General features: G+C 42.7%; 1 protein-coding gene across 2 annotated transcripts in view; it reads right to left on the bottom strand.

Annotated features, from left to right (window-relative positions):
• Nucleotides 1-13,382, bottom strand: part of Srpx (sushi repeat containing protein X-linked) — a 70,198-nt gene extending 56,816 nt beyond the window's left edge. For both annotated transcript variants that reach the window (XM_040733721.1, XM_040733722.1), the window contains exon 1: nucleotides 13,176-13,382. In XM_040733721.1, coding sequence (XP_040589655.1) covers nucleotides 13,176-13,272 — 97 coding nt within the window. In that variant the 5' untranslated portion in view covers nucleotides 13,273-13,382. The remainder of the gene's footprint in view (nucleotides 1-13,175) is intronic.
• Nucleotides 13,383-13,602: the final 220 nt, after the last annotated feature.

The following is a 13,602-nucleotide window of genomic DNA, read 5'->3' as shown; positions in this document are numbered from 1 at the left end:
CTATCAAATTAAAGTTCATGAGACTCTGCAATTGGGTCTTCCTAGGGACCATTGTTGGGTTCATAACCACAAGCCCACCCAAACATAACCCACAAATAACCCTCTTAGATGCTATTAAACAACTCAGTCATTCTAGCCTTTCCAACTTGTGGAATTTTCAGGGCCTAAAGTAAGACACTGATGTGTTCTCCTGACCTCTGGTCTTCCTTTCACCCACCCTCCAAACTGCCAGCTCCTTTAACCTCATTGACATTGGTTTCTAGTATGAAGACAGCTAATTTCAACTCAGGCTTAAAGAGTTAGTTAGTTCTATTATTCTGAGAATAATTAGAATCAAGCCTTGCTACGAGGAGGACGAGGAGGAGAAGCCCTGTTTGGTCTACATTTCTTTCCTCTCCCTCCCTCTTCCCTTCTTCCACTCCCTCCTCTTCCCCTTCCTCTTTGCCTTTTTCAATACCAGGGGTTAAACTTAGGACCTTGAGTGTGAAAAGAAAGCTTTTTTCCCCCTGAGCCGTATCTCCAATTTCCTTTTTGCTTTTTGAGCCAAGCTATCACTAAGTTCCCCAGGGTGACTTTGGACTCACTCTTTAGCCCAGGCTAGTCTCAAATTCACTAATACTCTTGCCTTAGCTTTCCATGGTACAGAGCTGTGCCATTAGACCCAACTTACTGTTCTTTTTTTAAACTAGTTAAAATTATTATTTGCAAGGGAAAGCTACACAAGCCCCCTGTTAGCAGTCAATCTATGTTTTACTGTTGTTCTGCGTTAGGCCAGGCATGGGCTGAACTGCTCAGCAGACTTAAAATAAAATAGTTGAGGGCCTGAAAAAGAGAGAGAAAGAAAGCAAAACAAAACAAAAAATACCATAAACAAAACAAACGAAGAGATGATGGCCTGAAGCTTTGAGTTTGTGTTATGAGATACAGAAGGGAATAGAAACCTAAAGGTGTACATGTTTATCTTGGGAATGTAAAGTACTTAACAAATGGAATTCCAGAAGATTCAGCGATGAAGTCAAAACCAACCACAAAAGGGAGAGGAGAGGAAATGAACCATTGTGTGGTGATTCTAAAAAGGCAAGCCAATCTGTTTTGGCAAAGAGCTGTGCTCAGTCATCAGACCTATACTCAAAATTTTTTTTGTTTACAGATCCTCAGCAGGATCTTGTTAAAATGTAGATGCTGATTCAGCAAGTCTTGGGGGAGGCCTATATGGCTGAATTTTTTTACTTGATTCCAGATGAGCCAAGGGTGCGAGGATCATGCTGAAATTTAAGCACAGCTTTTTGTTTTGTTTTCCTTTTTAAACAATCAGTGTTTTAAAAGAATACCAGATCCATAGCTGTGTCTCATTTGAGGCTAAACCACTATCATTCAGCATAGCTTACATGTCTGTCCAGGGAGTTTCCCACACCATAATATCCAGAAAAAGAGCAACCAGGCTCATCACGCTAGCCAGCCTTTCCCTTCCCAGTCTTGAGTTCTGGGCCTGCCCCTTTTTCTAAATTAGACCAAAGTCTGTCTCCAGATAGATTTCTGTGCCCATGTAACAGGGCATCCTTTTCTAATTCATGGAGACATTCATTGTGGGCTAGCAATACTCCTCCAGCCAGCAGTGAAGGAATAGACACGATTGGCTTTCTCCAGCCAGCATCTTTTCATTGTTTGCAGAAAAGACACAGTTTAGTGACTCTGTATGTGAGGGGAAACTCTGAATGAGCAGGGATCATATGATGCCACTTAACAGAAGAGACAATCAGCGATGCTGACATTGTACAGATGTTAGAATATACGTTACTATAGTCTGTCATTTCATATAGGGCAGGGCCTAGACCCTTCCCCAAGAGTTCAGGGTGAGACTGCACCTCACATTGTTCTATGGGAGTCCAAAGTCCGTGTGTATACTTGGGATGGGCACTGATCTGCTGCCCAAGGCTCAATAGATTACCTAGGGGAATGAGGGGATAACTGGGGGGGTGTTGGGGGGACAGCACGGGAGGAGGGGAGGGAAAGGGAGAGGGACCTGGAACTGACTTGTGAAGCAGCCTTGTTTCTTATCTAAATTTAAACTGGAAAAATAAAAAAAATAATTATGAAAAAAAAGAAAGAAAGGCTTACCACCTTTTTTTTAAAGAAGCCAATATAATTCTGATGCCAAAACTGTTTCAACAAAACAAAAAATTTTAATTCTGGCTAATAAAATAAAAAAAATCATGATAAAAAAAGAATATACGTTACTAATGGGAAGGTAAAAGGAGGTAGTCATTCTAGAAAAGAGTTTGGTAGGTTCTTGGATGTTTCACTTTAAAGTGAGCATATGACCCGGAATTTCTAATCCTAGACATCTAGACAAGAGGTTATGTGTATGTCCCCACAAAGATCTGTATACAAATTTTCACTGCAGCATTATTCCTAAGAGACTTAAGGTGGAAGCAACCCACTTGTATATTCACAGAATGGAATAATTATGTGATGGAACCAAGTAACAACAAGGATTAACCTTAAAAGCATTGTGCTAAATAGAGTCACAACTCACAGAAAGATAAGTTTTGTATTACTTTATAGAGAATGTCAAGAATAGGCAAATCTCTACAGGCAAATAGGCCTAGCAGTCAGAGTGATAATGGTTTGGGCAATGACAGTCAAAGGGCATAAGGTTTCTTTGGGGGATAATAAAAATGCCCTAAAATTGATTAAGATGATGGATACAGAACTCTATGAATATACTGCACCATTGAAGTGCACAGTTTAAATGGGTGAATGGTGTAGTAGGTGATTTATGTCTCAGTAAACTGTTAAAATGTCACCACAAATCAGGTGTGCAACTCAAAACAAGTGGTGTAGAGACAAAGCTTATGAGACCCTAATGTTCTTTTTTTATTATTTATTTTTAAGTTTAAATTTAGATAAGAAACAGGGTTGCTTCACAAGTCAGTTCCAGGTCACTCTCCCTTTCCCTCCCCTCCTCCCGTGCCCTCCCCACAACCCCCCCTTGTTATCCCCTCATTTCCCCAGGGAGGGTGAGGCCCTCCATGGGGGTGTCCATAGTCTGTCATTTCATCCAGGGCAGGGCCTAGACCCTCCCCCCAAGAGTTCATGGTGATAGTGCATCTCACATTGTTGGATGGGAGTCCAAAGTCCATGTGTATACTCGGGATGAATACTGATCTACTGCCCAAGGCTCAATAGATTATCTAGGCCTCCTCACTGACACCCCCACTCAGGGGGTCTTGATCAATCCCATGCAGGATTCCCAGGCATCAGCCTGGGATTCAAGAGTTAACCCTTGTCAGTTCAGCTGTTTCTGGGGGTTAAACCAGCCCAGTCTTAATCCCTTTGGTCATCAGTCCTCCCTCTCTGTTACTGGCTTTCTTGAGTTCAGCTCAGTGCTTAGCCGTGGGAGTCTGCCTCTTCTTCCATCAGCCACTGAATGAAGGTTCTGTTTCCCAGACTCTCTGGCCATGGGATTGTAGGCTGGCACTCCCCAGATCTATGTCTAAAATCCATATATGAGAGAGTACATGCCATGTTTCTCTTTTTGTGACTGAGTTACCTCACTCAGGATGGTTTCTTCTAGTGTCATCCATTTGCCTGCAAATCTCAGGATTCCATTGTTTTTTTTTCTGCTGAATAGTACTCCATTGTGTAAATGTACCACACTTTCTCTTTCCACTCCTCGGTTGAGGGGCATCTAGGTTGAGACCCCAATGTTCTTAAAAGAGATCAACAGCTGACCTTGGCGCAGAAGCTTCTCAAAAACCACTGAGAAATTCCCCAAGTAACCCTACCAAGTTGGATGAGTAAGAGTACACCCAAGGATTAATAAAAATATTGATGCTGAGTTACATGCTGGATGGGGTCTCAGGGAGAGGTGCAGCATAATTCATTTGAGGAGTTTGTCTAGTTTTTGAGCCCAGAAAAGTGCTTAATGTGTAGTAGTCACACAAAACATAAATTCAGACACAGGCCTACAAGTGGTGAAGGCAATTCACTTCACTGAGCTCTAACTACATCTCTACTTCTAACTACCTATGTGACTCCAGACATGCCAACTGGCCAGGCCTGAGAGGCGCCTACCAAAAATGCATGAAGAGTTTGTGTGTGAGGCATCCTCACTGCCTGAAGTTCCACAGCACATGAAATAAGCAGCCTGTTCAGAGGAATCTTGGTATGAAAGACAGAAACTCCTACAGAAATCTAGATAGAGCTGGAGACACTCATCCACATGCATGGGTTGAAGCCAGCCAGAAGCATCCCCTACTGGCATGTCATTACCCTTTGGGAGCCAGGTTCCCTGCTAAGCTATGACAATAGAAAACTTAATAAGACTACATTGGTGAGGGCATTAGACCTACATATACCTAATACTGAAAGGATATGATTCTACTCCCTAAAAAGCTGAGTGAAAATCTGAGAAGAAACAGTATTTTACCACAGCCTTGGTCTGACAAACACTGTCAGTGCCAATGTGTCTACAGAGTTCCTATAAGGAATGGCCTTGTGGGAGCTGATTTTCAGAAAATGGGAAATGTGAACAACACCACCACTTCTTCAACAGTCCACAATAGGTCTGAAAACTTTTGGCTTGATTCTCACCCTCTGACATGAATTTAACCGGTTTGCTTGAATATTCTTGGAAGCCTGAACCAGGCAGGGTCACTCAGCTCAGTTACCCACACAATAAGTCACAGACCAAGGCCAATCATTAGAGCACACTAGGGCGCAACTTCATTGAAGATGTGTCCACTAAATACAACTGGAGTTTCATTTGATGGTGACATCAGAAAACAAATTGCTGGCACATGTGACACTACAGGTAACTATAAGAGCAGTACAGAAAATTAATGCAGTAATATTTGAAAGCCAAGCAACAAGTCTGCAATTGTCCACTCTCAATATAGTATTCAAAGTTCTAGCTAAAGCAATAAGACAACAAAAGGAGATCAAGGGGATACAAATTTGAAAGGAAGAAATCACACTTTTGCTATTTGCAGATGATGTGATTACATACATAAGTGACCCCAAAAATTCTACTAAGGAACTCCTACAGGTGACAAACACCTTCAGTAATGTGGCTGGATGCAAGATTAACTAAAAAAACTTAGTAGCCCTCCTATATACAAATGATAAAGGGGCTGAGAAAGAAATCAGGGAAACAACACCCTTCATAATAGCCACAAGTAATATAAAATATCCTGGGGTAATACTAACCAAGGATATGAAAGACCTGTATGACAGGAACTTCAAGTGTTTGAAGAAAGAAATCGGAGAAGATATCAGAAAAGATCTCCCATGTTCATGGATTGGTGGGATTACATAGTAAAAATGGCAATCTTACCAAAAGCAATCTACAGATTCAATGCAGTCCCCATCAAAATCCCAAAACAATTCTTCACAGACCTTAAAAGAGCAATATTCAAATTCATATGGAAAACAAAAGACCCAGGATAGCTAAAAAACAGTCCTATAAAGTAAAGGAACTTCCAGAGGCCTTACCATCCCTGACTTAAAGCTCTACTTTAGAACTCTGCTAATAAAAACAGCATGGTATTGGAATAAAAGCAGAAAGGTGGATGATTGCAATTGAATAGAAGACCCCAGTGTGAATCCACACACCTAAGAACACTTGTTTTTTGTCAAAGAAGCCAAAAGTATACAATGAAAAAAGAAAGCATATTCAACAAATGGTGCTGGAATAATTGAATGTTTGCATGTAGAAGAATTCAAAGAGATCCAAATCTATCATCCTGCACAAAACTCAAGTCAAAATGGATCAAAGACCTCAACATAAAACCAGTTACATTGAACCTGACAGAAGAGAAAGTGGAAGTAGCCTTCAATGCATTAGCACAGGAGACAACTTCCTGAACATAACAAAGTAGCACAGACACTGAGATCAACAATTAATAAGTGGGACCCCATGAAACTGAAAAGCTTCTGCAAAGCAAAGGACACTGTCAATAAGACAAAACAACAGCCTACAGAATGGGAAAAGACCTTCACCGACCCCACATCTGACAGAGGGCTGATTTCCAAAATATAAAATAACTCAAGAAACTAGACATCAAAATACCAAATAATCCTATTAAAGATGGGGTACAGATCTAAACAGAGAATTCTCAGCAAAAGAATCTCAAGTAGCTGAAAGACATTTAAGGAATTGCTCAACATCCTTAGTCATCAGGGAAATATAAATCAAAACAACTCTGAGATACAATCTTACACTTATTAGAATGGTAATATCAAAACCACTGATGACAGCTTATGTTGGAGAGAGCGTGGAGTAAGGGGCACACTCCTCCACTGCGGGTGGGAATGTAAACTTGAACAGCTACTTTGGAAATCCATATGGCAGTTTCTCAGAAAAATGGGAATCAATCTACCTCAAGACCCAGTTATACCAATCTTGGGCATATATCCAAAGCATGCTCAATCATACCACAAGGGCACCTGCTCAACTATGTTAATAGCAGTGTTATTCATAATAGCCAAAACATGGAAACAACCTAGATGCTCCTCAACCAAAGAATGAATAAAGAAAATGTAGTCAATTTACACAGTGAAGTTTTACTCAGCTGTAAAAAACAATGTTATGGAATTTTCAGGCAAATGGATGGAACTATAAAAATCATCCTGAGTGAAGTAATTCATACCCAGAAAGACAAACACAGTATGTATTCACTCATAGGTGAATATTAGCTGTAACTAGGCTACAATCCATAGCCATGGAGAGGCTAGGTAACAAGAAGGGTCCAAAGAGGGACACATGAATTTCTCTAGAAGGGGAAATAGAAGAGAACTCCTGGGTAAACTGGGGGTGGGGTGGGAACATGAGGGATCATACAGCCTAGGGGTGGGATAGACATGGACAGTAATAAAAAGAGATGTCTTAATGGGGGAACATTTTGGGGTTAGGGAGAAACAAGGTCCCAGGTAGACTCCCAGGAATCCACAAGAATGACCTCAGCTAAGACTCCTAGCAATAGTGGCCTAAACTGGCCATCTCCTGTAATCAAATTGGTGAATACCCTAATTGTCATCAGAGAGCCTTCATCCAGTAACTGAACAAACAAGCAAAGGGTCTAATAGAAGTAATGACCCAACTGGGATTAACAGACATCTATAGAACATTTCATCCACATAAAAAAGAATATACCTTCTTCTCACCACCACATGGAACCTTCTCAAAAATCGACCACATACTTGGCAACATATCAAACCTCAGCAGCTACAAAAAATTGGAATAACTCCATGCATCGCTGACATTTTATTATCTTTTATTTATTTCCCCCTGGGAAGTACTCTGGGAAATTCCTTTAAATGCCACAAATATATTCAAAACTGAATAGTTTGAGTCTTATTCAAAACTACTTAGACCATCAATATCTCAAATATTGGCTCAATATCCTCTCCCAGACCTCAGACATCATGCTAACCAAGGGCAGGGAACAATTTAAATCTATGGTTATATCTACTTAGTTTGATATTTTATTTATTTATCATTTATTTTTACTTTTGGGGATTGTTGGAGTTTGAGCTTAGGCATTGGATGTGGTATATCTTTTTTGAGCCACACTTAGCCCAGTGCTGCTTCTTAAATAAGAACTGGAAACTGTATAGTTGGCGTTCACAAGAGAGGTCACCACCATCTACTCATTGGTTGAATAAAAGTTCTCCTATTCTGGTAATTTCATCCTTTGTGTACTTATCTATTTATTTGTTTGTTTAAGTGCTCATTTTCTCACTCAACTCAGGAAGACCATCTAGTGAAGAGCAGATTTGCATGGGATAGGGGTTTTGCCTTATGTGGGGAATAGCTGCCTAGAGTTCTAGTTCTAATTTCAAAGCATTCTTAGTAAAGTCCAAAGTCACTCTAGTGCAACAGTGGATCTTCAGCATCACCATCGAGGCAGCAGCATTTCCAAGCATCATCCTTCATTCAACATGCAGGCCAAGTTCCTGCATGGCTCCTAGGTACTTCCACGGCCCATCACATATTTACATTATAGAGTTGGTCACTCCAGGTGACTGTGCCTAGTTCCCCAGAAGATAGGAAACCACTGTAAATAAGGAACAGAATACCCTGTTTAGGCCTCTTTTCTAGGCACAGAACCTCTTCATTATTCATGACCATTTGATAAAGGATGTCTCTGGGTAAAGCTCAGATCTCATTAGAGAAGGCCAAAACCAATTCTATTTCAGAGCAGAACTTAAACATCCCAGGAAAGGAGCATCCCCTCTCAAAGCAAAAGGCCCACTGAAGCTGGCAGTTGCGAAATGTTACAGTTAAAGATGCAAGGCTGGCTCAGGCACCTCCCTAGAAACCAACACTGGAGAGGGAATTATTCATATTGCTATTTTGTTAATCATAACTTGGCTATTACAAACTCCATACTGTGTTACAGTTTGGCAACAGTAAACCTCTTGAAACTCTCTTTGCTTTCAATTACTAGCTTTATTTGTGTTTACTGAAAGGGGAGTTGATGTAGCACATATATATGTGTTTACTAAGGAAACTGTTCAACTACTTTGGAAAGCTATGGAATGAAGTGGCCAACAAAAGCAAACACAAACTCCAGTTCATACCTGCACTCAGTCTCTCATCTTACAGCCCCCAACAGAGACAGTTATTGCTTAAACAGAGGGTACTCACAGATTTAAAATGAAACACTGTGGCCAGCAAGTCATAGTTTCTATGTATGTACATTCCTGGTGCCACGAAATCCCATTTACCCATCCATGGACCTTTCTTGCAGATCATCAGAGTTTCAGGGTTCATTAAATTCCATAAGTACAAATACCCATCAGCATCAGGTAGACCGATAAGCATTCTCAGGAGTACAGATAAGGGTAAAACACAATACAAGCATATCTTTTAGGGACTCAGAATATTGAAGAGGAGTGCATAACTTGACAATTCATAAAATGTGTGATAAAGACCACAGGGAGCTGTGCTTTGTAAAGAAAGACAGGATGTTTCCCTTTCAGTGATCCAGAAATAATTTCAAGAGTTGGAGTGTAGCTCAGCCACAAAGCATATACATACAAGGTCATGTGTCCTATCCCCATCACAGGGAGGGAAGGAAGGAAGGAAGGAAAAAAGGGAGGAGGGATTTGTCAGTTAATTTCATCAAAGTGTGGATGCTGTAGATAATGGGGAAAATTTGAAACAGTCAAATGGCTGGGTGGGTCACTCCAAGGTACAGTCAGTGGCATCTACAAAGAAAAAAAAGTAACTAAATTACTACAGGGCCACATAGTGCATATGGACTATGTTATAGGTAGCCAAGACTGGACACTTGAAAATTGTGCTGGAACCATATAGCCCATACAAATTAGTCCATTTAGGGACTGGGAATAGAGCTCAATCAGTAAGTTCTTGCCATATATGAATAAGAATCTGAGTTCAGATCGAAGCATCTACTTGAAAAGCCTGGTATGGTGGCACACTTGTAATCCCAGCACTGTATAAGAGAAGACAGGAGGATTCCTGCGCTTCTTTGCCTAGCTAGTCTTGCCCAACTGATGAACCCCCAGTTTAATGAGAGACCCTGCCTCAGAGGACAAATAAGGTGGAAGGAAACAGAGGAAGACACCTGATACTGACATAGATTCTACAAGAACACACCCATATGAACATACCTACACATACACACACACACACACACACACACACACACACACACACACAGAGTTCACTTAAAAAATCAGTATTTGACTGGCAAAAAAAGGACAAAGAGTTAGCTTCAGAGACACTAACAGAGATTGTTATGGTTGTCATCTAGAAGGAAAGGGATGAAGGGATGTACTTTGATTATGGTGCAAGGACTGAGGAGGCAGGAAGGTCTGAAATTGGTGTCTTAATGATGGTTTCTGGTACCTTGTTCAACTCACGAATCTGTGAAATGAAAAGTGGTAACAATTTACTGTACGGGAAGTGTTCTCAACAAAGACAATGCCAGACGAAAATACCCTCCTCTCTCTAGAAGATCTCCTTTTATATTGCAGAGTAATTTTGTCAGTTGATTATATGCCTTAAACACAAATAGAAATTTCTAGCCAGTTTCTGGTGAGACCTTAATTGTAGAGCCTGAGCCAGGTGCTCGGCTCCTAATACTTATCTCCAGATATGGTGGTTCCAAAGACAACTTGTGCCTTGGTCTGATGTAGGTTTAAATTTTCCTAACTAATGAACCCACCGTACTTTACCTGTTTTCTCCAGTATTAGGAAGGCTCACAAAGCCTTTCTCCATGGCCACAGCATTCATTCTCCACCCTCAACTTTGCTTGCAGGAGGTAGAGTGAACTTCCAAACTCTGAGACATACAAAGGCTTTCAAGAATTCATTTAAGAAATGAATTAATGAAAAATCACATTCATCCAAAGGATCCAAACACAAACACAGACAACTTTTCTAGGAGCACTTCATATGTTTTGTGTGGGTTTCTGTAGACCCACAGTCTTTGCTAGACAGCAAAGACTACATCAGAGGCCCAGAAAAGCTGTATCATCGAATTCATGGTTGGAAAAACTCCAGAGAGCTTCTTTGGATGGTAACAGGAATGATATGTCCTTTCTCTGACAGATTTGCTATATGAACTCAGATGGTGCTGATGGGGCCCTAAATTCCTAGCTCACTCTATGTGAGGTTCCAGATCCAAACTGGCTCTTCCTGGAGACATGAAGTCCACTTACCGAGGGGTTGTCTCTGAGACAACCTTTAGAACCTGTCACCCCACAACTAATAGTGAACTCAGAGAATACGATTTGCGCCTCCAGATGTACAAGTCTGGCATATTCCCCAGACTTTTACAATCTCTGGCTTGGACTGAAATCCCCTCTGTTGGGATTCAACAGCCCCTGCAGAGCTCACTTCCCAAGATACTCCTTTGGAATGTGCCAAGAGAGGGCTCCAGCTGAGTAGTATTCTGTAGTGTAGAAAGCAAAGACTTGAGGTCTATATCAGGGAGTGGGGGAGAGGAAAGGGAGGGGAAAATGGTAAGATTATATCAAAAATAAAATAACTGATTTAAAAAAGAAATGGTCAGGCCCAGCAGTGGTGGCACACGCCTTTAATCCCAGCACTCGGGAGGCAGAGGCAGGCGGATCTCTGTGAGTTTGAGACCAGCCTCGTCTACAAGAGCTAGTTCCAGGACAGCCTCCAAAGCCACAGAGAAACCCTGTATTGAAAAACAAAATAAATAAATAAATAAATAAATAAATAAATAAAAAAGAAATGGTCTAGAAATGTGCTAGAAAAATGGGGAGGGATCTTCAGAAAAATGGTTCCTCAGTGTCTGAGAAAAGGCAGATGGCAGGTTAGGAATCAGTAGAAACAGTGCCAAAGAGGTACCTGTTTACTGGCTGACTGAGGAAGGAGGGACTTTCAGGCTGTTTAACTGAGCCAAGCAAGCCAAGGGCAAAGTCCCAAAACATAAGCAGTAGCGCCTGAGCTGGCCAATCTAGGATTCTGTGGGTGTCTGAGGCTTGGCAGCAAACTATACTATATAAGGGTAGAAGCTGCGAGAAAGGAGGAAGGAGCAGGAAAGAGGAGGAAAAGCCTATGAAACGGGACAGGCTCAAACAGAATTTGAGAATTTTTTAGACTGTCTCTTGTCCCCTCTAAGCTCCTTTTAACACAGTTGTTGTCAGGGAGGTGGGAGTGGGGACACTAACCTCATAAAATGACAATCCCCTAGTAAAGGAGGTGAAACATCTTTTGCATTTTGCCCCTAATCAGTTCCTTCAAAACTTCAAGCATGCAAGCACCAGCTCAAAACACAAATCTTGTCTATTAAGTCATACATCATTCATTCACTCTGAACATGACGTCTGTCTACCAGCTCCTCGCTGGATACTTATCTCAATTCTTTTCAGGCCCCAGGTTTAAACTGCCCACAGTGATGTCGAACTAGTATTTGCATACCTTATCATTCAAGTCTCCACTTTTCTATTAAGAGAAAGCTAAAACTTCTGCAAAGATTGACTCTTCATTCCAAGACCACAGGGAGCCCCGCCCCTCTGAAGCTCTCTGTTAACCTAACACTTCATTGTGAGGACATTAACTACAGTTTTTTATTTAATTTTTTTATTTTACATATCAACCCCAGTTCCCCCTCCCTCTGCTTCTCCCAGTCCCTTCACCTCCTGCAATCCCACCCCCATCTACTCCTCAAAAGGGTTAAGGCCTTCCTTGGTGAGTTCAAAGTCTGGCATGCCAAGTTGAGGCAGGACTAAACCGCCTCCCACTACCCTGTATCAAGGCTGAGCAAGATATCCCACCAAATGGGCTCCAAAAAGCCAGTTCATGCATGGGAAGAAGTCCTGGTCCCACTGCCAGTCCCCCCCCAACCCCCAGCCAGACCAAGTCACATAACTGTGACCCACATTCAGAAGGCCTGTTAACTAGAAAGTTTTAAAGAGGCATTTCCAAAGAGTATTTTTCCCTGCCCTGTGAAAACCCAGTAAATACCAGGGTCCGTCCCCTTAGATGCTGGAGACCACGCCCTCCAGCACAACCCTGAGCTTTTCCCACTTTCCTTGGTGCTAATCAAGTGCATGCCACATGTTGCCACTCTCAGCTGGCACTTCTCCCTCAGAGAAGCAAACTTTCTCAGAATTCCGGAGTATGCATCACGGGGCGGGCGGGGGAGTGGAGTGACTGGGGAAGGGGGAGGGCATGGGGCAAGAGGATACACGAAGGTTCCAGGGGCTGATGAAGTCCACGAGTCTTGGCAGCTCTAGAGGGGGCCAAGATATGGGGCTCCTTCCAAAAATAAGCTGCCAGGCCCACAGCGCTGACAGCCATCAAATCCTCCGTGAGAGAGGAAAAGTAAAAAAAGCAATGCGATGTGGTGAGAAAACCTAGTGAGCCCGTGGCCAAACTTCTCTTCCTAGTCAACAGGATTTGATTTAAACCTCGGAGCCCTAGGAGCAGAAGGTGCTCAGGCTCAGGTTCTTTCTGAGCGCTGGGTGATCTGATAGCACTCCCTTTCAAGTATTAAGTCCGGAGCCCCAGACATCTTTACCCGCTCCCTAGGACTGCGAAAACTGAGTTCAAAGTAAACAAAGGGCGCCCCCACGCCTCCCGCTGTTCGAGGCGAGGGGTTTCAGCAGAGGGCTCCAAGGTTCCTAGATGTGCCGCTGGGGAGACACCCCCCATCTCTAGCTCCTACCTGGGAAGCCCCGGCTCGGTGGGACCCGCAGCAGCAGTACCAGTAGCAGCAGCAGCAGAGGCAGGAACAGCACCGGCCGGAGTCCCAGGCTCCCCATGGCGAGCCGGCTTCCCTCGCTGAGCAGGCTGCACAGCGCGCTTAAGGGGCGGGAGGAAGCCAGGAGATCAAGGGGTTGTGCAGTGAGCCAGAGCCACTAAGGCCAGGCTGGAAAACTCCTCCTCGGCTTCCTTCTTTCCCTCCCTCCCGTCTGGGGCCTGCCCTCCTTTCTCCTCCTCCCTGGAACACCGAGTGGTTCAGGGCTCCCCGCCAAACCATTTGCCCACCCCCTCTTTTTTGTTCCATCCCTTCTTTCTGGAAACTGGGCTGTTCCTCTCGGAGCTAAAGGTCTCCAGTGAGAGGTCCTAGAAATCCATTCCATCCGAAAGTA

This window comes from Mesocricetus auratus, unplaced genomic scaffold, assembly GCF_017639785.1.
Source record: "Mesocricetus auratus isolate SY011 unplaced genomic scaffold, BCM_Maur_2.0 Super-Scaffold_100033, whole genome shotgun sequence".
NCBI classification, from domain to species: Eukaryota; Metazoa; Chordata; class Mammalia; order Rodentia; family Cricetidae; genus Mesocricetus; species Mesocricetus auratus.
Note: the sequence above shows the minus strand (reverse complement) of the source record. Positions and strands in the feature narration are given on the sequence as shown.